This window comes from Aptenodytes patagonicus, chromosome 10 (genome assembly GCF_965638725.1).
Source record: "Aptenodytes patagonicus chromosome 10, bAptPat1.pri.cur, whole genome shotgun sequence".
Lineage (NCBI taxonomy): Eukaryota > Metazoa > Chordata > Aves > Sphenisciformes > Spheniscidae > Aptenodytes > Aptenodytes patagonicus.
The window spans coordinates 21,445,741-21,471,792 of record NC_134958.1 but is presented as its reverse complement, the minus strand read 5'-3'; the positions used below and the strand labels follow the sequence as shown (position 1 = coordinate 21,471,792).

The 26,052-nt window shown below is 42.6% G+C and overlaps 1 protein-coding gene across 3 annotated transcripts in view; it reads right to left on the bottom strand.

The window, feature by feature from the left end:
- PSTPIP1 (proline-serine-threonine phosphatase interacting protein 1) overlaps positions 1 to 26,052 on the bottom strand; it is a 56,142-nt gene that overhangs the window by 4,470 nt on the left and 25,620 nt on the right. For all 3 annotated transcript variants that reach the window (XM_076348462.1, XM_076348463.1, XM_076348464.1), the window contains exons 4-13: positions 16,027 to 16,061; positions 14,801 to 14,907; positions 12,864 to 12,926; positions 11,689 to 11,787; positions 9,851 to 9,896; positions 8,924 to 9,003; positions 6,076 to 6,174; positions 5,321 to 5,417; positions 2,312 to 2,396; positions 713 to 783 (exon numbers count right to left, since the gene is read on the bottom strand). In XM_076348462.1, the coding sequence (XP_076204577.1) occupies positions 713 to 783; positions 2,312 to 2,396; positions 5,321 to 5,417; positions 6,076 to 6,174; positions 8,924 to 9,003; positions 9,851 to 9,896; positions 11,689 to 11,787; positions 12,864 to 12,926; positions 14,801 to 14,907; positions 16,027 to 16,061 (782 nt within the window). The remainder of the gene's footprint in view (positions 1 to 712; positions 784 to 2,311; positions 2,397 to 5,320; positions 5,418 to 6,075; positions 6,175 to 8,923; positions 9,004 to 9,850; positions 9,897 to 11,688; positions 11,788 to 12,863; positions 12,927 to 14,800; positions 14,908 to 16,026; positions 16,062 to 26,052) is intronic.

Genomic DNA, 26,052 nt, shown 5'->3' with positions numbered 1-26,052 from the left:
GGTGCCTGGCAGGTCCAGCTGGTGTTTGATAGCACTGGAGAGTCTCCCCTAGCTGAGCACCAAATGCAAGGAGTAAGATAGATAGTCTGGGCTTCGTTTCTGGGTGCCCAAGCCGGCAGGCCTGACAAAGGAAATTGATTTGGGTATGTTCTAAAGCTGTTCTAAAACAGCTTTTTATTTTCTTTAGGCAAGAATCACAGCTAAAATATTTTTGGCTTAAATCAAACCAATAAAAGTGTCATAAGCTATTACTTTCTGCATAGTCAAAATGCTATGTTTTAAATGTCATCTGATACGTGCCTAGTTGCAAGGGTTGCAATAGGACTGTGTAACTGTGAAACGAGATGGATGTTTGCATTCATAAGGCATGAACCTGGTCTGTTAAAAACTTAGGTATTTTCTTGGGCTTTTTAGAGGCAGTGTATTCTACCTTAGGAGAAAACTATTACCTAAGTCAGACTATGTTGTCCTGAATGTACAGTTCCCCCTTGCCTAGACAGAGGTTTTTAAGATTATATGGATTATTTGGCAGTTTAAACTGGGAAATTTGCTTAATAAACATCCAAGCTAAACTCATTTCCTGACTACTCTTACTCTTGACTGCCAACATGAGAATATCTGCTGTACCATTTCTGCTCCATGTCAAAGCTTGATTTAGCAATGTGATGTAAAACAAACACATCCAGTAAACTTATTTCCTGAAGAGGCATACCAAGAGGAGGGGCTGAAGGAGTGGCACTTTCCGTGTTGTTTTTGCTGCTTCCATGCAGTAGTCCGGAGAATCTGCAGAACCATGAGAAGCCAATGACAAAATGAGTGAATAGGACTGGGTATGAGCATTCCTTCGTCTCAGCTGTCTGACTCAACCTTCCCTCCATCTGCTGCAGCACTGGGTAGATGTCACCTCTTTCTGTGGCTGTCTGTTTTCATTTATGCTGTAGGTATATTTATCTTCAGTTAAAAATATATTTAAAAAAAAAAGCAGCAGAATACTGAACCATCAGCCATCAGTAAATTGTGCATAAAATGTATTTTGTTGTTGATCCAAAGGCTCATGATGCAAAACTCCAATTATTTCACAATATTAATATGATGAGAATTAGCAGTTGTTTATAAGAGATTACCAACTCTTTGTCTTTAAGGAAAACTCTGATACAATTTAAAATACAAAGCTTGTATAACGAGCCTTTCTAAAAACTGTGAGTTTAAGTGAATTCCCCCCCCCCCTCCCTAGTTGTTTTCTATATCACAGCTGGGTACTGGAGACTAAGTTAAGTGAGAATATGGGTTAGGATTCTCAAGCATAGACAGAAATAGCATTGCATGCTGAAGGCATATTTAAAGGGTCTGATTTTTCAGCTGGTGAACACTCAGTGTTTCTGGAAAATGGACATCCAAACTCAACGGTTTCTGAAAAACTCAGACTGAGCCTCTCTAGGCTGTGTGCCCATGCAGAGCACGGTTGTATTCTAAATGGCAGTGTAATTGTCTTCTGTAACTGTATAGGATGCAGCATTAGAATTCATTATTACAGAAGATCTGGTTTCCAACTGAAAAACAAAGTATTGTGTACAAACCTTCTCAGCTCACTAACAAGCCTGGACCACATTTAAATGGCAGATCACAGCCCACTCCTTGTCTTTGCCATGTAATAAGGCTTTTCAAAATATAAAGCTCTTCTGCTTTAAATATGACGCCATTCCCACTGTGAATTAGCCATTTTAGTACAAAATATTTAAACCAATAGATCTACCATGCTCTTCTGCTGATATAACTGCATCCATGTTACAGCATTTACCAGCATAAATGGATCAGAAAAAGAAAAATCGCCTCCCTAATCATCACAGTTATTCTGCCAAGTGTTTTTTCCTTTGGTCTAGATACAGAGAGCAGCTCTTTGTTCTGCTCAGCTGTGCGGTGCAGTAAGCCAGGAGGTATTGCCGAAAAAGACAGTTCTCCCCAGCCTTTGCTCCCAGCAAGATTCACCTTTGCCCTCCCTTGAACAAAGTGGTTTTGTTGCTATGTGCCATGACTCACTAGGGAAGAGGAAATAAGTGAATGCTATCCATTGCTGGCCAACTAATTGTTTTATGAACTCGTCCCCTGTCTCTCTTCCCACTAGGCCATGGCAAAATTACTCTGACTTGGGTTTTAATAGGTTTAATTCTTCTGTCAAGTTATATTTATTGATACGTAGCTGCCTCTTGCTACAATGAAGGAAGTAATAACTTTCCAGGTTTTGTATGCTGTCATACATTTCTCCATTCATATGGAGAAATACCTGTTCTGGGAACCAAAGTTTGCCACTCACCTCTTCATCATCCCACAAGACTGGGTTGGGCTGCTGTTGCTTCTGTTTGGTTCTCTGCTGTAGTAGTTCTCATATCCTATTGCATCTGCAACAGGGCAATAAAAATGAGATGTACAAACAGGCAAACCTTTTTTCTCCCCACCAGAATGCAACCAACAGTTGCAACCATCAGGGGCTGCTGGAGCAAACTGCAACACAGCACCTATCTGCGCTCACCTATAATGTGGCTGGAGCAGCTGAGGGGGACATGGGGACTTGACAAAAGCCATTCAAGTGATTGTAAGCAGATATGTCCCTGGTAGAAAGGCATGCTTGACCTGAGACGAGCACAGTCAAGGTCCTGAAGAACCATCCTAATAGCTGTGGCTAACTCTAATTAAGAAGGCAGTTTCCTCCATTGCCTTAAAGCTCAGGATTTAAGGGAGCAGAGCATGGTCATTGTGAGCCTGGGACCATGTTCTTGATACAGTCGGCTGCAGTGTGTTTTGTTTCTTTTTTTCTTAATGTATTGAGTCGGGAATTTTTGTCGGAGCTAGGGAGATTTCTGAACATTATTGCCAGCAGCAGTAATGAGCAATTTCCTGGTCTGTGCTTGTGCTTGGGTGTCTCTCTACCTCTCATATCTCCCCCATCCACCTCCTGAGAGCTGATTTGCTGTTTACCCAGAGATATTTGTTTTTTGTTCTCTCAAACACAGTTATGTTACAGTTCCTTCACTCTCCCCTATGGTGTCGTTAAGGGTGAAATTGAGACCATTTCCAAGTCTAGCTTTACAGATGAAATGGTTACAGATGGATTTATTTATTTTTCATCTCATAGCTCCCAGCGTAGTTGCTTAGAGCTGGTGGCCACACACCCTTTCTGCCTTCTCTGTGTTAAAGCCAAATAAACGTGAGTGAAGTCTGTGATACCGTATTATCTCAGCTCTGATACCAGCAAATTAAGAAAGACATTGGACTTGGGCTCAAGGTTGTGCTGACATTCTCACATTGGGTCAGCCAAGATCATAAGCAGAGCAGGCATGTAGAACTAGTGAGTGTGAAGAATCCGTACAAATAAGATGTTCAGTAATTAGGGACTTTCCTGACCAATCTAAGGATCTCCTATTACATTTCTAGATTGTCACCTTGGTATAGTTTCTAGTCTATAATGCATTGTAAGATTAGGTAGAAGAGGGGAGTGAGCAATAGCATCAAGAAACCAAAAGGTTTGGTCAGGATTAAGGTCTCCTGCTACACAATGCAAAACCACATGTGGGTTTCCCCCTGCATTTTGCAAATAATAAAACAGATCAACAGCTCACCGTGTGCTACTGTGCAAACTCATTAGCCAGAGCTGTGGAGATACTAGGATGTTACTTCCAGAATATGTCACCTTCTAGAAGGTGGCAAAAAAAAAACAACAAAAAAGCAAGTTAGTTGTTTCTTTGCCTTTCATAAAGCTCTCAAGGGTTTTTCCCACCTACTTCTTATTAGAAATGAGTCCTGACATAGCCAAGAGCTGTTTGCAGAAAATTGCCTAGGTGACTGGAGAATGAGAAATCTCACATAGGGAAAAAAAAACCAACCTAGCTGAGAATTACAAATTTCTTAGTATACAGAAGTTGTTTCACACTGTTGCAAGGCACAGTTCTCCCTTCTGCCAGTGAAAATGTAGTTCTTCCTTCGTAAATGCTCCTATATCGGTGAATTTAAATCCCCTATGTGAAGAAGAATAAACTATAGAAGCAAAATGGCATCCAGTGCACTAGTATCAATATATTAATTTAAAAAAAATTCCCAAATCCCAATTTGTAATCATCATAGGTGTAATGACAGAAAGGCTGAGTGAAAAACAGGCCTCAGATAGCTCAGTGCTGAGTTAGGGGCAGCATCCAGCTCTGCTGAAGACGTTCCTAGGGGATAATTGCCACCAGCTCTGAGCTCTGCGATGGAATCAAAGGGGTGTAAGCTGTTCCTGTACGAGGTGATTATCCCTTGGTGTTAGAGCAGATAGTGGAAGTGAAATAGTATCTGTGCACAGATTAAAAAAAAAAAATAATAAATGGAGGAAGAGATCTTTTCAGCATAGATATGTGTTATCAGCTAATGAAGAGATGAAACAGGGATTTCTCTCTCCTTTTACAAAGGCTGTGAATCTTTGTTTACTGCAGCAGCTGCACAGAAGTGCAAGCATTCACTCAGTCTATAAATACCTTGTATTGCTTGTTGAAGTATGAGGGTGTGGTTTGTATTTGGCCATGTGAAACGTTAGATAGCCTCCTTTCTGGTGATGCATTTGGGGAACTCCTACCCTGGAGCAGCATGTTTTCATTTTATAACTGCTCTTAGCTCTTGCTGTCCCAAACTCCCTTTCAGCCCAGAGGTTTTGATCATTGAAGTCGGTGAAAAGGCTGCTTTGGCTTGAATGGACAGACTCTGTGAACCTTACATCACTTCTGCATGCTGGAGAAAAGCCAATTTCATTCAAAATTTCACCCAGCTAGGGTGTTGCCCTTATACAAACAACTTCCTGAGAGGAAAAAAGATGTTACTCCCCATTGGGCAGGTGGAACAAAACAGAATACAAAGTCTGGTCCTCTCTGTGCTGCAAATGAAGAGGCAGCACCTCTGTCAAGGGGACACCAGGGTGCAGTTACATGTTAAGTTGGCTCTGATTTGTCACCACTGCAGGAAATTGAGGTTGCCATCTCTGCAAGGCAGTTTGTCACCTCCTTAGCGGTGTCAGTTCAGCTGTACTGTGAAATGAGCCTGGTTGAAAAGCCAAAACAACTTTTTTTTTCTTTTTTGGAAGGTTATTTTTAACCTGGATCACTCAGCTATCCCACTTACAGAGCTGCACAAGGAGCAATGGCAGCACAGTGAGGGGGAAGTGAGCCGTGGCAGGTGGGAATGACTAGCCAGAGCTGAAGCTCCTCCAGCTGGCTTCACCTCCAACGGACGTGTACTGCACAACTGCAGCCTCAGCCTAATGGGTGACTCATCTGACAAGACCAATAGGAATAATTACCTGGAGGCTGTGTTCCTGTCATTTTAGTTTTAATGAAGTAGTCTATGTCTGACTCCACAACGCAGTTCTCCAAGCTTACCCGAACCTCTTCATACAGCTACAAAACAGAATCCAAGAATTTAATTTAATTTTTAACATTTCACATTGAATTAACAATTAATGCTCTTCTAATACTTTTCCCCTTAAGAGACACTTTATACTTGATACATGTCTGACCTGGATGGATCTTTGGCCTGTCCCCTGTACAAACATTCTTGTAAACACAATTGTTTATTTGTGCTCTGGACATTCTTTTAAGAGAGGAGGACGAAGGCAGTCCAGGGCTTTTCAATGCAATAAAGAAATTAATAGCAGGAAACAACCATTCAAAGTCAAAACTACTGCATCGTTTATGTCTTCCAATTTTGAGACCATGACTGGATGCGTTTCTGAAAGTTGTGTCTGAGCCCAAATGTACTCGATTGAGCGTTCTGGTAGCTGGAAGCATTCCCCAACAAACTGAAGGGAGGAGTCATGTAAGTGTCACCAAGCGTGACACAGCACAGACCGTCTACATCCAGGCATATATCTAGTTTACATCTAGAGGGAACAAGCTGGATTGAGAATACTCCTCCCTCACTGAACATGTACAACAGCCAGTTTGCTGGAGACAGTCAGCATGTGCAGAGAAGGGCAAGCTAGTGCTGTATTGTTAGAGCACTCTTGCTCCTCCTCTTCCTCCTCTGCACATGAAGCTACTTGGCAGGTGCCCCTACCTCGTCATCCTTCACACACTGCATGGAGAGCTGGTTGCAGTGAACCCACAGCGAGTTGCGGAGAATGGTGATGCGGTCGCATTCCTGGAGCTGGAAGACCTGAAGCCAAAGAGGAGATATGACGTAGCCTCATGGTAGTTATTTATTTGCATTGCAGGCAGCGACAGTGCTGGGGCTCCTCTGGGCCAAGTTCGTAAGTCTGCAAACCGTTCTGAAGGATCCTTTGTAAAGGACATCTTTTCAGCTACTGGAGAAACTAAATCTACTTGTTCGTGCTCAAGAATTTGTTTTAATTGATTGCACCAAATTAAAGTTATGTTTTCAGAGAGAAATAAAGCAGGGCAGAGGAATCAGGATCTGGATTTGACTGCTACCTCTAACGCCAAGGATTTCAGAGTCAGGGTCCTGTCTGCCCGTCGCACTGAAATCTTGATGTTTAACAGATCAGTAGAGTACTGGCATGAAAGGATTGTATTTATGTTAGAGGTAGAGCCAAAACTATCCATCTCTGCCTTCTAAAATATCTTTCCAAACTTTTCTCTTTTGAAACTATTTGAGACTCTCTGGAGTTGCCTCTGTTCATTTCTAAGGTTATTTTCATAGTAAAGAGAAGGCATTTTTCTTTCTTCAGAGTTTACTCCCTTCCTTCATCTGTCTCATTTTCTCACGTTGTTGCACAGCTTGGGAAGAATGAAGGGGGAAGAGAGAGGAGAAGTGTGAACTGAGTTGGGGGAAGAGGAAGATAAACTCCTTCTTTAAAAAGTTTAAAAAAAAACAAAAACCAACCACGCTGATCTCTAAGTTGTACTGTTATAAGTAGAACATCAATTTTAGGTTTTCTATGAGGTGTGAAAAGCTCAGATGCTTCCAGCCATCTGTTTCCATCTCTGTTTGCTAGTAATTATGTCCAGAACCACAAATGTATACAATATTCAGCAGAACATTCAGTTGGGTACGCTGCCTGCCATCTAATATCTTACCATCTAAAAAAAACAGAAAAAAGAGTCCATCAAGGGAGTCAGCTGGCATTGGGACCAGTTTCTGAGAGGAAAAGCTTTTAAAGAGAACCTAAAGGGTGGAGAATGGGTATTTCAATATCCATTCTGAACAAAAAGCCTATGGCTGCAGCCTAGCCCCTCAGAGGCTGCTGAAATAGCACAAGAGCTGACTGGGAATTTTCCAGGTGACTCTGGGCTTGTCAAGCCCTTTGCAAAGTACAGCAGGGCATTGTGTTAGATACATTCCTCGTGCCCCGTCGGCTTGTGCAACAGACTGCTAGTGAAGCTGGGCATTTCATGCCAAGGAATATGGCACAGCCCCCGTGACAAAGGTCGTCCCAGTGCTGCCACTTCCTAGCCAAGATTTTCGGGCTATGGATGTCCAGCGCTCAGCTAGAGACCTAAGCGACCTCAGCACTCCCAGATTCCCTGCTAAGCAGCCAGAAGTTTGGGATCTTAAGCTGCTTTTGCACGAGTTACTAGTTTTAAGTGCCTCAAAAAAGCTATCAGTTCTTCTATCTACAAGCACTTTTAAAAGAAGGCGTTAAAGATGCCTTTCCTTTATGAATGGTTGTTCGAATTAAGCAGCGGGCAGGCCACAAGCTCTGTGGGCTATTCACAATTTAGCCATGTGGGAGAAATGAAGTGTTTTAGGTTGTGGAACGCTTTGCTTGTTTGTTGGCTTTTTAAGAAGGGGGAAAATGTGCATCTTGGGAAAATTAAGGCTTGGCACAATTTCTATGGAAAGTCTGCTGTGCCAGCTGTGGGACTTTCCAGTCCTCCCAGATAGGGAATATTTAAGAGGAAGCAGAGAACTGGAAAGCTATGCTCCTGGCATTTTATTTTATGTGGAAATAAAGCCTGCAACAAGTAAACATAGTAAAATCATACTTTAGCAGATGGGCAAACATATTTGAAGGATTAATATGATCAAATGTGTGGCTGATTTGGATGTCAACCAGTTCCTGTAAATTGTTGTGCAAAACTTACTAGCCGAGTGCAAATCTCCTTGTCCATCCTCAGCCCAATGGAAATAGAGACTTTCCCACCACCACCTTTCAATTGAAAGATTACTCCATGGCAGATGGCAAATATTCTTGCAGGTGAATATAAAGTGCTATGCAAAATAAAGATTCTGAGTGGCTTGGCTATCTTTGCTCTCAGAGTGCTACGTACATACTTTTTTAGCTTAGCAAGAAAATTTTATTTTTAATCTCCATTGAACTTGTGAGATTTACAAAGAAAAAAAAAAAGGAAACACAAAAACCTCTCCTGTGTTAGAACAAGAAGCCATTCTGGAAGCCTCTTGCAAAACATAATCTAAAAGGAATCTTTTGTTTGTTCGTTTTTAATGGATTAATTGAATTCTTCTTGTTTCATTTTTGAAATTCATTTTTTAAACTAAAAATGAGTTTTCATGTCTACATTTACATTTTGTCACAAAGCAGTTATTTGAGAAACAACCTAATCTTGGCTGTGATAGAAGATCATCCCTAGAGCTAGTGTATTCTCATGTTAAGTTGTGGGTGAAAACTGGCAACAAATGCTTGCAAATAGGTTGCACCAGTTCATATATTGCTCCTCTTCTCACACCTCTGCTCTTACTCCACTCCTTTATATTTACATACGTATGCTGAACAAGCAAGGAGAGTGTAAGCAAGTGAGACAGCTAGCAGCTATGTCTAAATCAACTCTAGTTTTTGCAGTATTTTTGCAAAGACATCTACTGAGACTTCACATAAAGCAAACAGCAAAACCCTTGGGACGATATCTCAGGTCTTAGACTGATATCTGCAAGTAGGATAAAATAAAAAGCACACAAATATATCGCTGCAAAAGTCAATGTTTACCTCGCAGGTTTTGATATGTTCCTGTTCCCACTCTGTCCTGACCTTATCCAGCTGCTCAATGTTCTGTTTGTACACGTTCTCTGTAAACACAGACACACATAATAGAAACCCAACAGTTAGGAAAAAAAATTATGCAGTCTTCCTCTTTTTCCTCCTATTAGGACTTTGCTGTGGTTCTTACACTTCAGGCCTGTGGTTTGCTAGAGTATCACAAGAATGTGTGAGCTTGAAATGGGTGGGCCACAAGGATATTTGGGTTTTTTCTTTGTAATTTTATACTAGAATAAGGATTCTCTCTGCATGGTTTGCAGATCATCTATAAACTTTACAGTGGGGATAATGCAAATCAGAGATGAAAAGCCTGGACCATGCTTGGGCACTGAGCATCCTTAGGCTCTTTCCATGCTGAGCCAGCCAGGAAAGCCATGTGATTTAGTGTAAACTTTTCCATGAGCAGTGAGGGACAAGTCTGAACTCATGAACCAGCTCAGATGTCTGCTGGCCTGTCCTTCTGGACATACACTGTGTTTCTGGCTGGAGAATGCTACCATGCTCATGTACAGGGAACCTGGGGACTGTGTATCTGGTTTGGGCTGGCTGGGGGCAATTTGAGCGTCATTCTTTTGTGCTTTCAAACTTGCTTAAAGAAGAGCTTTTCTTTCCTGGTTGAAGTCCCTAAAGGAGGTCTTCTATAAATTATTTAATGAAAGCGGGAGATTCGCATTTCCACAAAGGAAAGTAAATGTAGATGACTGTCAGGTTGCCATTCTTTAGAAGCTTCTTCATTAATCTTTGGGTAGGTGACTTTGGGAAACCTGACTTCAAACAGAGCCAGCCTGGGTGATTTGGATGGTGCTATATCAAAATCAGTGTGCTGGTAGATCTTCGCTGAGAAAAATCTTAGTTCAGTTGCAAATAGAGCATCACCTGCTTCATTTGCTGCGTCTCTGCATTGCTTGGCTTTGTTCTGACTCTGAAACAGGAAAAGAAACACCACAAATTAATTTCTGACCATAATGTTTGCTTCTGCCCCAGTTTTTTTGCTGCCTGCTCCCTTTCTTCTTCTAGGAGAAAGGCTCAAAGTTGCAAACACTTCTTGGCTGTCCCACCTTTATGCACCGTTCTGTGGAATGTGTGCTATGGAGAAGAAGGGACCAGAATTTCGCAGATGCAGCCATAGGTCCACTGACTTCAAGGGAGATCTGGCAATTTACATCTTTCCATTCAGACATCCCTGCCATAGGAGCTTGGTGCTAGCGTGATCCAGCCTGAAGCTTGTGTCTGCTGGCTAAGTTGGTTTTTTTCTCAGTGTTTGATGTGCTTTTCTAATAGATATTTATAAGCAGAAATAAATGGCAGTTAAAATTCTTCATCTTCTAAGCTCCTCGTGTAATACACAGATGAAAAGAACACAGCCTTTAAAATACTTTGCAAATGCCAGATTATTTCCCATAACAACTCAGAAGCCTAAAAGCAAAATTCACTCTAAGTAGAACTTTTCTTTTTTAAAAACCTGCAGCTTTTAACAAATGAAAATACAGCTCTTATTGACAGCTCTGTACTCCCAGGTCTTTCTGCACAGATGGTTATGACAGTACATTAATGCACAGCTCTAGACATCAGTGTAACACATTCTCCCATTCTGCCCTTCAAGACAACGCTCAGGTAGGGGTTCTTATGACCATATTCCTCATCACAGCTGGTTGGAAAATGTGTAGTAAGCTGGGAACACTAGCTTCATTCTTATTTGCTTCCTGGCCCAAACTATTTGCGAGTGCTGCGCGGAATTAAACAGCTGACATGTTTCTTGTGAGATGCCTCTGTGCATTTCAAATGTGCTGGCATGTGTGTGGCAGTAATGGCAATGAAGCACCCTAGGATCCTTCTGCATGAAAGGAGCTGGGTCAGATTTTGATGCCATTCAAGTTGCTAAGTGTTCTGGCGTAATTTCAGTAGGGCCAGAATTTCATCCCCTCTTTACAGCTAAGCTGGCAGGTTTTGTTCATCAAAGATTAGCGAATGCTGGAAATAAAATCTAAAGCTCTGATGCTGTTTTTAGAGGCTCCATCCCCCCGCTCCTTGAGATGATTTTTGATCCTTTTTGCTTACACTGCACTGATTTTTATCGAGCCAAAGGGAGTTCATTTATTTTGTTTTCTCCATCTGTTCTGCTGTAAAATGTTCCCATTAAAAGTTAGTGAATTGTCAGCTACAAGTATCAAGACGATGCAATGAAGGACTGCAATGCCTTAATTTCCAATGATTTATTTTTGAGTTTGTAAATTTAGTTGAAATTAAACTAACCATAAGGAGAAAAATGTTGAGGAAAAATATGCATTTTAAGGTAAGATACTATGCCTACTAAATGTAAGCGACCAAAAGGCAAAACTAACTGCATGACATACTTCTGACTTGGGGTTTTTTTTATTAATAGTTTCAGAGAAAAATCTCATTCAGTTTCCCTTCAGGATTCATAGAGCAATTAGATCATAGCCTGGGATAAGTTAATTAGATAACTTAGTCCCTTCCCAGCCTTTTTAAAAACCCTTGGCCTATCACAGAACAAGATCAGGGTTACCAAAGGAGTTTGTGAAGGAAGACCTCCTTGGGAAGGTGCTTTGTTTTAATTTTTATTCTAAGGGGTTAATTAGAAGGGGAAGCAGCCCCTGGCATCCCGCAGAATGGGTTGTTCAATTGTATTCTCTTTGTACCTTGAAAAGGAAAACACCACTTTTCTCTCAAAATAGCACTGTCAGCTAAGGTACCTTTTCTGTTTGCTTTTGGTTGCCTGAAGCGCTTGTCCGTTCAAAGGACTGCTCGGCCTCATCCGCTTCCTTGCACTTCTGTTCGTAGGTCTTCTTTGACTGTGTTAAAATGAAATCAGATGTGAGGGTTTGGGTTAGGAAACGAGACTGGGTTGTCTCCAGCTTGATGTTCTAGGCATTTTCTGTTTTGCAGTCTGGGGGAGCAAATCAGTGCCCAAGTTTGGGCAACAGAAAAAATTCCCAATGACACCGTAAGGAGATAGAAAAATAGAACTGAAAAATTGGGGTAGGGCCTGGCAGCATAAATCAGGTCCTCTTCTTGCAGCCCTGAAATTGTTTGCTTTGTACGATTGCAGCCAGCTCCCTGCAGGGGTGGTCACGAATACACAGGCAGCGCTAGCACCATTGGTGCATCAGGCATCTGTCCGAGCTACAGTGTAGAGACAAAATTAGGAGCCCACATGCCCAGGGTGCCAGTGGGGATGGGTTGTCATTTCCACAGAGTGACTTGGAGCATCAGGTGGCTGAAGTCAGTGTGTTGCCTTGCCCATTGCTCCAAGCTGTGAGACAGCCAGCACCTCATAGGTAACAGTCTCGGCGCTCAGAAGCAAAACAAATCCTTATTTGTACCAAAAGACCTCCCTGTCTTAGAGATTCACTTAGAACAACCACATTTAAATAAAAATTGCTAGTACAGTTCCAGCTGTAGCACTGACGGGTCTGCAACTACTTTTCTTTAGAGGCAATTGCCCATTGGAAACCAAAATCAGCTGCCTGCAGTTCCTGTACCGGCAAACTTTCCAGTTGGAGAAGTTTCCTCCCGTTTACAAGATTCCCTCACCGGTTTTAAAATTGTATTTACACAGACTGAAAAATTACATTTGCTCCCGTAAGTATTCTTGCCTAGAAAGAATGAAATCCTGTTTGATCTGGGGCATTGTTCATTACACATTAACTTTCTGGGTATTTGTTTTGGAGACTCTTCAGCGGGTGTGGCAGGGAAGATTAGCTTCCTCCTCGTAGTAGGAATCACATCCTCTCTCTCTCACATGTTCTTGCACACTCACACATTCTTGACCTTTCTTTAAATATAGGTACATGAGATACAGATTTCACCCTGTCTCAAACTGGAGCCAGTTTGCATCAAGAAACCTGCACAAAACCTCCTTGCTTACCTCCATTGTTTTCTTATAATGGGACAACTTGCTCTTTTGCATGCGCTCCATTGCAGACTCGTACTGTAAGAAACACACAGAGGTAAGCATTTCTTGCTTTGGACCTCTTCCTCCCCTTTTTACTGGCAGGATTAGGAAAGCCATTGTCAGGGCCTTTCTATGAGCCACATGCCTGTGGGGAAAATTACTTCACTCTGCTTTAATAAATGACAGGTTTCTAAGTGATACAGAGAGCATCAAAGTGCCAGGTAAAAAAAAATCCAAGATAATTCTGCTTCCGTGGTTTCCATTAATAGCAGAGAGGATGTAGATCTTAATTTTCGTCCTTCCCTTTTTTTTTTTCTTAAGGAGATTAAATAGCTTAACACCCAATCACAGTGCCCATCAGCTCTGCCAGCAGAGTTCCTTCGCTGGTTCAAGAGCTTGATCCCACATCTTTGCAGACCAAACCACTGTCTCACCCATGTGAGCAAGGGTAGTTGTCCATTTTAAATACAAACAATTCCTGCGTGATTTATATTCCATTGCTTCTGGCAAATTTATGCTCGATGTGATTTGATTTTCATATCATCATCTGGTCAGCGTTGGAAGGACAGTGCTGAATTCTCTTTTGTGGCTTTAGTTGTGATATGCCCAGCCTTATGTGACAGTGAGATATGCTCCTACTTGGCAGGGTATGGGTTTCTTCAGTGGGACTTTTGGTCCTTTAATCTTTATATTCTGCTCAAGCAAAACTCCCTAAGGGGCTACCCAGAGGCTTGCTTCACGTTGGGCTAAATAGCACAGTCCTGAGAGCAGCTACAGCGAAACACAAATCACAGCATTTTGGGAGGTTACCAAAAATGCTGACACCATCTAGCATGTCTAATGTTGACTTCCTCACAGCCGCATGCTGGATGGAGAAAAAAGCTTGCCTAAGACTCCAGAGCAGTTTTACCCTTTTTCCCAGGCCCTTCTGTTTCCAGTTGAGTTATAGGCTTATTGTTTTCAACAGCAGAGAGAGCCTCTCTCTTTGCAAATCCTAGTGGCAAAGTGGCGGTGGGGCACAAATGCTGATGAACTAGGTGCACGCTGTCTGTCTTTATATGCCTTATTTGCTTCATCAGATCGCTGTGGACCTCAAATCTCAGTAGCAGCACTGGTTTTACCCACTGTCATATTCAGAATTCTCTGCTATTCCAAGTTCCTGTGTGTCAGGGTTGTAGACACAAGATTTTTGTGGCATTGGATACTGGTCATATGCATTTTCATTTGTTTAAAATTAGCAAAGAACTGGACATCTTATTTTACTCCTCCATCAATCAGTGCTTTCAGTGTTAAGTGACTGTCCCGTCTTCAACCCCATGGAACCAGAGAAGGTGTAAGAGTGACCACTGTTGTCTCTGTTGAGAGCTACATTTTCAAGGGACTTAGAGCTTGATAAGATCATAGGGGATGAAATGGCCTAAAATATACTCAAATTTTTATTATATAACATCAACTAGATGCTATTTATTCCACGTATTTGTAATTCAGCATATATTGGTGTTGCATTCAGCATGATATTTATTTGCTTTTATGTTTTTAAATGTTTGTGTTACCACTTTATTTTAGTGCATGTTGGAGATCATGCAGGATCATACCAAAGAAACCCAGTTAGCCAGGGTATAAAAAAGAGAAAAGGAGGGATTAAGTTCTTACAGGAATAATAATAGTATCTGCAGTTACACCGGAGAGAGTAAAAGTGACTAAAGCCTCTATCTCCTGAGTTCGGAGCACTACTTTATTTCCAGCTGGGATCAGAAAGCGATTTTCTTCCACAGTCTAGTATATGGAGTGAACAGGGCACACTGGGCATGTTTTATCATCTTTTGCAGTATTCACAGTCTATGGCTGGAGACAGGTCATCAGCATGGACCATTGACCCAACCTGTTTCAACATTTCTCTAGTTCCTCACCTTTTTTCTTTGCTCCTTCTGTCTTTCTCGGAACTCTTCTATTCCTTTCAGTTCATCCTTCAGCATTACTGCCAGCTGGATATGAGAGTTTCCAACACTTTCGATTTCTAAAGCAAATCAGAATTCATATACAGTCAGTGGAAAGGTCTTTAAATATGAAGTCACATTTTTCAGGAGATGTTTCTGGGATGTGGCTGCTATATGAATTGTCATGAACAGGGCAGCCTTAAATAGGCCTCCCTATGTTTCTGCATGCACTGACACTGCCGTGGGTTCGCACGACCTGAATAGGGCTTATTGCAGGTCCTCTCAGCGCCTGCAAGTTGCACGGACAAGGCTCCCGCTGCAGAATCAGAGCACCCACTCAGAGCAGCCTTGGCAAGTGAAGAGCCAGCTGCGTTTCTTCATAGCCCCATTTACCCCAGCCAGCCCTCTTCCTTCTGGGGCTGGAGGTCAGACATTGTGGTGCAGAGGGAGGGAAGGAGCGTCTGACCTGATGATGACATCATCACCCCCTGTGTCTGCTTTCCCTCCACTATGCTGCTGGATTGTAACTGCTCTTGGGAGCTGCTTGCCAGTGGTGTCCTGCCTTGCACAAATGTCATTAGATGAGGTTGCAAGCTGAGAATTTCCAAGGGTCAGCAAAGATGGATTGAATTTCAGAGCACCTGGCTGATGCTGTTTGAAGTGGCTGGTAACTTCTCTGCATTTGTTGGCTTTGGTGCCTCTGAAATGGAACCCCACATTTTCCAGAAATGTTGAGCTCCCCCACCCAGGCTCTAAAAATACCTTGATTCACCAGCTGCTTTTCAAAAGGGTGTTTTTATCTAAACAGCAGGTGCCAGTAGCCAGGTACGCTGTCCTATTGGCTATGATGGTGTTGCATTTTCTGCGTGTGAAAAGTTTTTGTTCAGCCTTGGGCACATTTAGAAAGCATGCTGTTTTGATGTCAGTGGTTTACAGAAGAGGGAACAGAGCTGATATTTTGTGACTTGATCCAGATAAAACTAACTTCAGGAACAAGCCATTTTATTTGCCAGAGAGTGGACTGTGTGCCCAGCCTTGGAGGACTCCCAGTGAATATCCTTTCCCTCCGCTCTCCATACTACAGACTGGGATAGAAAAGTTGGAAATAGAGGGGGGAAGAGGATGAAAGACCCCAGAGGGGACGAACACATTGTGTGCCTGTCTTAGCCCAGGTCAGAAAGGAAGAGGTAAATACTTACGTTGCTTAAGCCTCTCAAATGCTGCCTTCAGTGTGCTGTGAGGCAAAAACAAGTGCACTTTATTAGTATAGGCTTCTAAGGATGGGTTGTGAATCTCAAGGAAAAACTTTCCCTCAGAATCTCAAAGATCCATATAGAGATAAAACTCTTAATAGTCTTGTAATAAAAGTTGACCATGCTAACAAGCACAATAGCATCAATCTGTTACCATTGGGAAATACAATAAAATGCTCCATGAAGCAAAGAATTGCACTACTCCTTATGTGCATCCTCTTTTTTAATCCCACTGTATTTGTGACTGTGAATGTTAACAGGCGTTTCTCTATTCTTGCACCTTGCCAATGGATACAAGTCAACTGAGTAAAATAAGGACGGTCAAGGGGAATTGGGTTTTGGAGCACCAGTCTGAAGGGTAGAGCGAAACCAGCTCTACCCTCTGTGTTGAATGCAGCACCAGCAAATTTTTCCTCCTCGGTCACCCTTGAAGCTAGAGCAGCTCTGCTATGCAGCATCCTCCATACTATGCTTTCGGAGCACCCCCGTGTGGTACAGCTCGCTCTCCTTTAAAAGACTCACAAATGGTGCAGAGAACCTACGGAGGCTTTGAAACCCTGATGCTCCCAGGGGTTTTCGACATCCCAGAAGCACAGCATGAATAAACCACGCTGTGAAATCAGGCCTCAGTGCTGGGCTGTGAAGTACAGCATGGAGATGAGCAAAAAGAGACGTTATGCTGCTCGTCCGGATGGACCTGCACAACTAAGTGGTCCTACAATGTGGAGTTGCAGAAGGGCATGAAAGGGTAACAATAGATCGCCTGATGTCCTGTTTTTTGGCAAGCCAGAGTCCATTTTAAGAAAGCAGCAAACATACCAGCATAGAAGTGATGGGAGAGGAAAGAGCATAGTCTGTAAAAGGCATTTTCAACTTAATAATTTGCTTTAGCCCCCCTCCTGCAGGCTGGCAGGGCATTTGTATACGCAGAAGCCAGGGCCATGGTGTGATTTGGAGGTTTTTCAGATTTAGAAATCATCTCTTCAAGACCCAGGGTGTGTTGTTCCCTGAAGGAAACAGTTCTGAGATCTCCATGGAGCCCTGGTCTACCCCAGACGGGAGCCCAGGGGAAAAGCCTGTTGGTGAAGACCCTAAAATCTCCATGGCTGAAGCCTGGCTACTAGGAGAACCCAGAAGAGGATGCGTATCACTTCCCAGCCATGTGCGACTGCAGATGGGTAGGGAAATCCTGTATCTCTTGGGCTATTTCAGGAGTCTTAAGAGACACATGAAGGATCCTAATTGCCCTGTGTTAATTTAGGCTGGACATCTGTTTCCTAATCAAAGCTTGCTCTCCCAGTAGCAAGGCTGCCTTGCCAGGCATAAGAAAAATGCACAGGCGAGGGGAAAGGCTGGGCCTGTCCTCAGTGATAACTGCCTTGCAATCCACTTCCAAATCTAAATTTGTAGAAATATAAGGAAAAGACTTGCAGCCAGAAAAGATGAGTATTGAGCTAACTGTTTGATTCTTTCAGCTTTCAACTAGATTTGTTGTGGTGAATCTGCTGAGATAAGTCAGGGAAAACATGCTAGATAGATTGAGTATTTTTCAGTATTGTTCTAATAATACTTAAACACGTTGAAGGTTCATTTTGCAAAAAATGAGCCTGGTGTGAAATTTTTATGGAAACTAAATTTTCACAACACAAAGGAAACAAACAGTATTCTTTCCAGCTAAGTTAATTAAAAGCTTGGAATGAAAAGACAAGTTGAATATCAGCAGCAGAGATAGCTTTTTCTCACCTAAAAGCGCTAAAGGATTATTTTGAAAAATTAAATATATACGAGGAATAAAATTTGCTTTTTTAGTGTGGAGTTTCCAATAGGAGGTGGGGAATATGCTAACAACTTCATGCCTGAAACAGGTAAATACTGAAATTAAAAAAATAGAGGGCACTTGCAAACTGCACATACTGTTTGCACGCTGTGTTGATCTACTGTTCCCAGAGATTTTTTTCCTTTGCTGTTGGTGATTCAGGTTATGCAAAGACTGGCAAAATTGCTGTAGTGGTTACTGAAAAACAGCGCTTTCTCAGTACATATCAAGGACAAAAGCAATTTGCTGCTTTTTTGGTTTCCAGGCATCTGAGCTAGCAGAGTAGTTCATGATCATAAGCCATAAATGAAGCTTTTCTCCTTTTTGCTGGCTCTCTGTAAGGACGAGACTGTCTTCTGGTATAATAATGCATCTGGCGATGAGCTGGAGAGAGACCAGTTTGCCCCCTGCATGGTCTCTAATGGCCTTTTCAGAAAACTCTGGCCTTTTGCTCCTTGTATGAAAGATTTATCCAGCCAGTTCCCTAGCTGCTGACTGGGGCAAGGCCACAGTCCATAAGTAGGTTGAAATAGACTTAAGCCATTTACTTCTTTATTTTTATAATAATTTTCTAAAATCAGTGAATTGGATCCCTCATCCTTATGGGACTTAAGGGAGTAGCAAATATGTCATTGTGCCAAGTTATGTGTGGGAGAGAATAAATAAATAAAATTTTGACCCATGGATCCATCAGGTATTCCTTTATGACTTCTGGGCTGCAGGGATGTGCTGGCTGCAGCAGCAGTGCTGTAGATTAGCTCCTCGTTGTTGCGAGATGCTCGATTATATCGGTGAAATATATCACTTCAGTGCTTTGGAGGGTTTAATGGAAGCAACTCATGTGGCAGACATACAAGTGAATTTTAATTTTGTCTGTGCTGTTTTGTATGTACAATACCTGTTACCTATTTCTTCTGGGTGGCTTTGACTTTCTAATAGGATTGATAAGGGCTTTATTCTGACGCATCCAAAGTGAGGATGTCTCAGTCTCATGGACACTTTAAAAGAGTATTTTATCCCCTCAGTATATTATGCTGCTTAGCATTGTGGTAGTAATTGATTTGCTTGTTTGTTTGTTTTGTGGCCAAATTAGAAAACCTGGGGCTGAAAATAATTCAAGCAAAACTGAAAATTTGTGATTTGCCTCTTTTCTTTTTCTTTTCAATTTTTTTTTTAATTGCTTACTTCTGAGATTTCCATGTAAATTCTGGAACACTGTTAAACCACTCCAGCTAAAGACAGAGCACCAGCCTTCCCTTTGGGCATCCCTACGCGGAGCCTCCTGCAGATGTCTCATTGAAAATAGGGTTGGACACAAATCTACTGTGCATGTTTGTTAAACGACTCCCCCTTGGACATTTAAAGATTGGATTTGTCAAAATGAATTTCTGGTGGAAACAGGACTGACTTTGAATCCGGAATAACGGGGACCAGATAGAGCTTGTGCAACAGCCGCTCTGCAGCAACTTCTGGTGATTTTTGCCATCTAGTGGCTAAAACATTCTTACCGTTTTCTGGGATACCGACCCTGTGCTGCCTTCATTTGCTGTAGTCTCCTGCTACTCGAGTACAGCGGAATTGAGCTGCTCTTGTAAAACATGCACGTTTCAGTGTTTGTTTTTTCAAGCGGAGGGGGAGAAGGAGAATAGCAGAGCCTTTAGAGGAACAGGGGAACCAAGGGGAGAAGCTCATTACAGTAAAGCTCACCCCCTGTTCAGCATTCTTGCTCTTTGGATTGCAAAATACTTTCGAAAGTGAACTTACCCAAATTTACCCAGCACACCAAAGCTGGAAAGACAATCCTGTCTTTCTAGGGCACTGACCACTAGTCCCTCTGGCTCTCCTCTAACAGGAAAAACATTTACAGAATGCATCGTTTGAGAGCTTGGTTTGATTTTTCTCCCAGCAGAACCTGTCCCCTGCTTTCAAGACAGAAAATGCATCCTGTATTTGAGCAGAGGTGCCTTGTTTGGCACTCACCCACCATCGCAGTACATGTATGAGGACTAGTGGGGAACCGCTGCATCTGATCATAAATCCATTTTACTCACTTACTGTGCAAAATTATCTTACAGTTGGTTCAGGAAGGTGACTCAATTGGAACAGCGTGGCATGCCAGCACTTCAAAGTTAACTTGTCCTGGCTGCTCTCTGTTTTTGCTAGAGAACTGGGCTGTTGCTGGAGACTGCTCTGGGCAGTCCTATGTGACACGAGGGCCACCAGGAAACGTACTCTAGATAGGGCTCTGGTACCTTCTGCTTCACAGTCATCAAAAGCTGAATTTTATGCCACCAGAGATGTAATTAGCAGAGTTCTATCAGTGACAGTGCTTAGGTCACAGGTATACTCACTATGTACGCTACACACTCTTTCCTTTGCAACTGTAGGCTTGCTGGTTTGGGCGCTTTTTTCCAGTACTTTGCCTTTTCACTCAGTTAGAGACTGGTTTAACTGAGTAATTCAAAGAGTGCCTTTACAGCTTGTACACAGGAAGGTAAAACAGGCTCTTCTAACTGGAAAACCACAGCTCTATTATAATTTTCTTTCTCTTCTACCTTTGCTTGGTGAATAGAAGTGTGAAATAACCCCACCTTCCTTTCTGGTAGGTTTCCATTTTAACATCAGTATGATCTACAATGTTCTGTTCTTATTGTAATTTTTTTTAAATATTCTTTCTGAAACTGGGAGACGTCTCTGCCAGATGAACTCTACAGACCACTTTCCAGCAGTCCTGGTCACCCTCTGCCTCCAGTAACTTAGATCCTGATAACATGGTTATGAAACCAACCCAATGCCAGTCTTCTCTGAGGCCATGGTTAACATCTTTCCTTCTGCCACACAGGGAAGACCCAATGTGGTTTTACCAACATTTCTTTCTGTGAAAGTGGTGGTAGCAAAATGTGGGGGAAACAAGTTCAGAAGCATCTGATCTCAAATAGTTTGCACCTGGGACTCTGTCTGCATTGCAAAAAAGAAAAGAAGGGGGAGGTGGTGTGCTCTTTTAGCAGGGAGGTAACTAAGGCGCTACCAAGTCCTAGGCCAGGCACATAGCACACTATTTCACATGAGAATCGTGTCTAACATTGCTTAGTGGGCATGTGGTGAAAACATCGAGGAATTAATTTTGACGGGATGTTTTCTTCTTGTTCTCAGAGGAGCTATAAACAGAAAGGCAAAACCACTCAATGCAACTGGAAAGATTTCTGTACAGGTCCCAGCTGTGGTGTGGTGTCTAAGCCACCTGTGGCAGAGAAAAGGCATGAGCAGCACCTTTTCTTTGACCATGGGAGTCCAAGTTTCTGTCTGTCTATAAATTAGTGATAGCAAGGCACTAGCTAGCATGAGCAGTCATGTCAGCTATTACAAGAGGCTGCGCTGTGCAGCAGGCTGGGCTTAGTGTCAGGTTGGGTGTAGCATATTTTCATGAAAGTAGCAACAAATGTGGAGGGTTCCTCTAGTGCTGTGGTGTGTTTGTGTATGTGTTTTGCTTCTGGTGCTTGGATATTTTCGAATACGTGTTAAAAGTGGAAGCAGCCCCAAATGGAATGGGAAGGGACTGTATCATCACTCCCAGGGCTGGTTACTGGGAGCACACACACATCACCCCAGACTTTGCTGGGGCAGAAGGGCAAATGGGATGGCATCTCCATGTACCTTCTCTTCCCTGTAAATCTGTGCCCACATACTACAAATTAGACCCCTTGTGACTCCAGATCGATCTATGCCATTCAAATCAAAGGATAAAACAATCAAAACAACTTTTGTACCTTTAACATAAAACTAAATTTCCTCATGTCTCCTGAAAGAGAGCAGCACTGCTCAGAAATGCCTATCCTCATCATCGGAGAGCTTATCTAGATTGGCTTTAACAAGAACTGAGCAGAGGCTTAGGTCTTTTGAAGTACATGCATGGGTCCATTTTCACAGGGTCCTGAAGATTTGAAATACAAGTGTATAAGCTCTGTGCAGGTTCAGGACATCTGAGCAGAGAATAACTAACCATGGAAGGATGTGACCTTCCACAATGACTTTTAGCTTCACTTCAAAAATGCCTGCTTTGTGTGAATAATACAGAGGATTCTGTATATTAAGTGACAGACGCACTATATTTATACACAGGAAGTAGCAACTGGCATTTCGTTACAGATGCCCTCACCTCACGCTCACTGAAATATTCTATTTCAGGCATTGCAGAGAAGGGCAGAGCAGACACAGGCTTGAAGGAACTACCCTTTCCCAAGGTCTGAAGGAGGTGGTAGTGCAAAAGAGGGAAGCAAAAAAGTAGGAAATCATATATGTGAGAAGAGACAAGCAGAGCAAATAACAAAAACAGCTGTTGTTAGACTAGGCAGAATTTAACCAGCTACTGCGTGTTTACATCAGTTATTTTACAGAACAACAGAGTTCCCAGAGGCTCTATTTCAGCTGAAGCCGAGGATGTATCTGAAAACCGGGCTCTGTAGTATATTCTGTTTTCATGTTGTTCTGCTGAAGAGCTGCCCAAAGCTACTGCATGGAAATTCCCAGTCACCTGAAAGGTGTTTCCTCTTAAAGGCATGAGCTCTGCTGAGAATCATCAATAGTGTGCCAAGACTTCATTACTGTGTGCGCTACCAGCAAAAACTTGCAAACTTGATCTCAGTTTGTAACTCGGCTGAAAATCCCCAGTTTCAGTGCATCCTCTCCCATGTGTGCAACACAGAATATGGAGAGTACAAAACCATACTGTAGTTTAAACTTCATGACATGTAGTTCCCTCTCCCCCACTGGATATTGGTGTAACCTGGCATTTGCCAAGAATATATGGCTGTAGCTTTGTAATCGTCTTTTTCATAATTTCTTTTATGATTAGAGACTATGAAATTGTGATTCAGATATTATTTTTTCATAATTAAAAAAGTGGGATAACAGGGCTTTAAAATTAGTACAAGGTAGGAATGAAGACATTTTAAAAATACACTTTAGCCCTGACATGTGATAGGTGAGCTCCAGAGTTCCATTTCTGTGCAGAATCCATCTTTTCACCCTGACTGCTGCAATCCTCGTGCTTTGCCCGCTCCGCAAGGGCTGCCCACTCTCCTGGGTCTGACCCACTCAAGGTACATTTGCAACTGATACTCTCTCATGTTCCCTTCCAATACCTGTTCTCCTCCCAGTGCTTTCACTAAGACTCTCCAGCCACCCGTATTCCCAAGCATAGCCTGCATCCATGACAGTGCTGGCACATCCAGGTGATTAACTCGAAAGAAGCACCCAGGCTTCTCCATAGTTTTGGTGTTATTATGGGCCCGGGTGTGTTTGTAAGAACCAGAACAGGCAGTGGGACCGCAGCTCACCAGTGCAGACGTGCGTTGAGGAACCCCACTGTAAGGAAGCTAATCTGCCTTTGTCAGGTGTGTCTGATCTAACACGGCAAGTGTGATGAGGTGGCCTAAATATCAACAAAGAAGAAGGCACTTCTGAACTTAATAGGAAAGTATATTGCTTTACCTTAAGACTCAGTGGATGCTAAAAAGTCTTGGGGTTTCAAATAAGAAAAAGACACAAGGAAACTCCATTGGGGGCTACTATATACAAAGCTGCTGGTGTGGCAGCCCCTGAACTACCAATTGCTAAGGCTAGAAGATTATTTAGGAGAAATATATCCTCATATGCTTGCCCTGTTCTTCTACTCTTCCCTTGGGATCTAGTGTTGAGGACAGAATATTAGGCTGAAGGGATTTTGGTCTGAGCCTGTGTGACCCTTCTTGCATCCTTCTGTACATTAGAATGAACTTGCCAAGGCCTATAGCAACTGCTGACTTAGATCTGTGTCATGGGTTGGAAAGAGGATATCTCCCTTCCCTATAGGAAATAGTTTCTACCAGCTGCAGTGCTCGAGGCAAGGGCAAGCACCCAGAATGCCTAAATTTGCTTGAATCAGGCTGGACTATTGAATGACTGTGTGCTCTGGCTGTTAGGCAGCACTTATAGGGAAGTTTTATTTCCTGAGCTGGAAGCTGGAGTATTTGTTTGCTATGTCCATGGTAACCAGCACCAGCTTCTTTTAGAAACCCTGTCTTTGCTTTTTTTTTTTAAATAAAAAATTGTTGCGGCACGTCTCCCTCATTGCAGCATGTCTGCCTCTCTGATTTTAGTTTTGCTAGAAATTTTTCTACAGCTGTAGGCTGGCCATAGCCATTTCCAATACTGGTTTGAAAAAGAACAGCGAGGACCTCACTGAAGTTGTCGCACCTCCAGCAGCAGTGCTAAAAATTTGTCCTCTGCTAGCTCTCAGGTCAAAGTGATTTCTCACATTTCTGGTGCTAAGGAGTCTGCAGGTGGAGACACAACGTTGTCCTCTTTTCCCAGGTCACGATGTGATATTACTGCTGATACTCAGTAACGAAGTGTCCTAGTACAGTCTTGGCTTGTAGTTGTCTCTGCCAAGCACGAGCAGTGCCATGCCCCGAGGGGTCAGTTCTCCATCAGAGGAGCTGTAGCGATGCTGAGGGAACAAGCACTGGACAGCATATAGGATGGAAACCTGATGGCTGCTGTCACCCAGATTTTTCTCAAAGCAATGGAGAGTGGTCCCAGAGTTGCTGTTATATTTCAGTGAGCTTTCCCTACTATCTTTCTTTTGAGTCAGCAGCATATTTCTTCATCTGTGTCTTTCAGTAAATAAAAATGGGTAGTTGAATCTATTTATACATTTAGCTGAGTTCACCAATTTGTTCCAGCTGAAGCAAAATTTTGGGGGAGAGGGAAGAGCCTGAAAAAATGTTGAAATTTTTTTTTCTTTGATTCAAAATGAAAAACTTTTAAAATATGGGGGAGGCTTGGGAGAGCACTCTTTTCTACGGTGATGTCCACTACCTGGTGCAGTGTGCCATAGACTTCTCCAGGCTTCTCCCCGTTGCTTGTATTTACTCATTGTGATTATTCTCTTCGCCTTGTTTTGTGCCGGTCCTGACTGTGCTGAAGTAACAACCCAGGCAGTACCTGCTCACCACTGCCTAATTTCTCCCTTGAGCAGACCCTCTTCTCTCCAAGCACAGGAAGCAACAGAACGGGGTTTTTTTTTTCCTCTCTACATTTTTTAACCTCTGAGGGTTTGAGATTAGAAGAGCTGGGCAGCTGCCAGGATCTGCATTTCTGGAGTTGGAAAGAGCTGTTCACACTGGTACTGGGAGGATATAAGCACATAAGGCCCTGCTGGGCTGCTCATCGCATGTAGCGGTGCCACCGTCTCCAGTTCGGCAGATCTGGCGTTGGCTGCGGTATGGGTTTGCCACGGATGCTTTGCCAACAGGCCCCCCCCACGGGGACTGCTGCTTGCTCCAGCTTTGTGCCGCTTCTCTCCTGCTCTTCTTTCCATAGCAACTACAGAGCATTGCTTTAACCTGGTGGAGTGATGGGAGGTTTCTGCAGCCAATTCATTAGTTTCGGAAGTTGTTTATAATGTGCTAAACAGAATTAATTGGCCTTGCAGTTGTTTCTCTTAAGGTCTTCTGGATATTTTCTGACACTGGCAGTTTGTGGGTGGTTGTTGTGGATGGATTTTCTTTGTTCTTTTTATCGACTTTTTGAAAGGGTATCGGATACCTTCCTGATATTGAGAACTATTGGGTGTGAAATAATTTCCCAGGAGAAGCGACAGAAAGCCTTAGTACCTGAGATGTTTAAAAGATAACTGAATTTAAGACTAGAGGATACTTTTGCATTAGCAAGAAAATGAGTGAGTGATCTAAAATTAGTAATTCTTGCTCCTCTGCAATACATACAATACAGCATGGCACAGGAAGTTCTATAAAATGTTCTGCAAAAAAACCTGGAAGCTACTTTTTTCCTGATGAGTGTCAAATGCAAGTTTTAGGTACAAATACCTGCACAACACCTTCATTAGACTTTATTTGAGAAATACTGCTACCCAAAGCTGCGTTCAAAGATGTGAACAGCCCTGTTCAGCCTGTCAAGTATTTGTAATACTTAGGATTCAGTGGGCTAGTCAATAATAGGGAGTCCTATAAAGAGGAAGCACTTGGAGTAATGCATGGGGATAGTTGTAGCATAGTCCTTTCAAGCTTTTCTTATTATAGGTAGTACATAGGTTCCCTCCCTCCGGTCTCCCTGAAGGACTGACCTTGGGAGCAGAACTGCTGTCAGCAATCAAT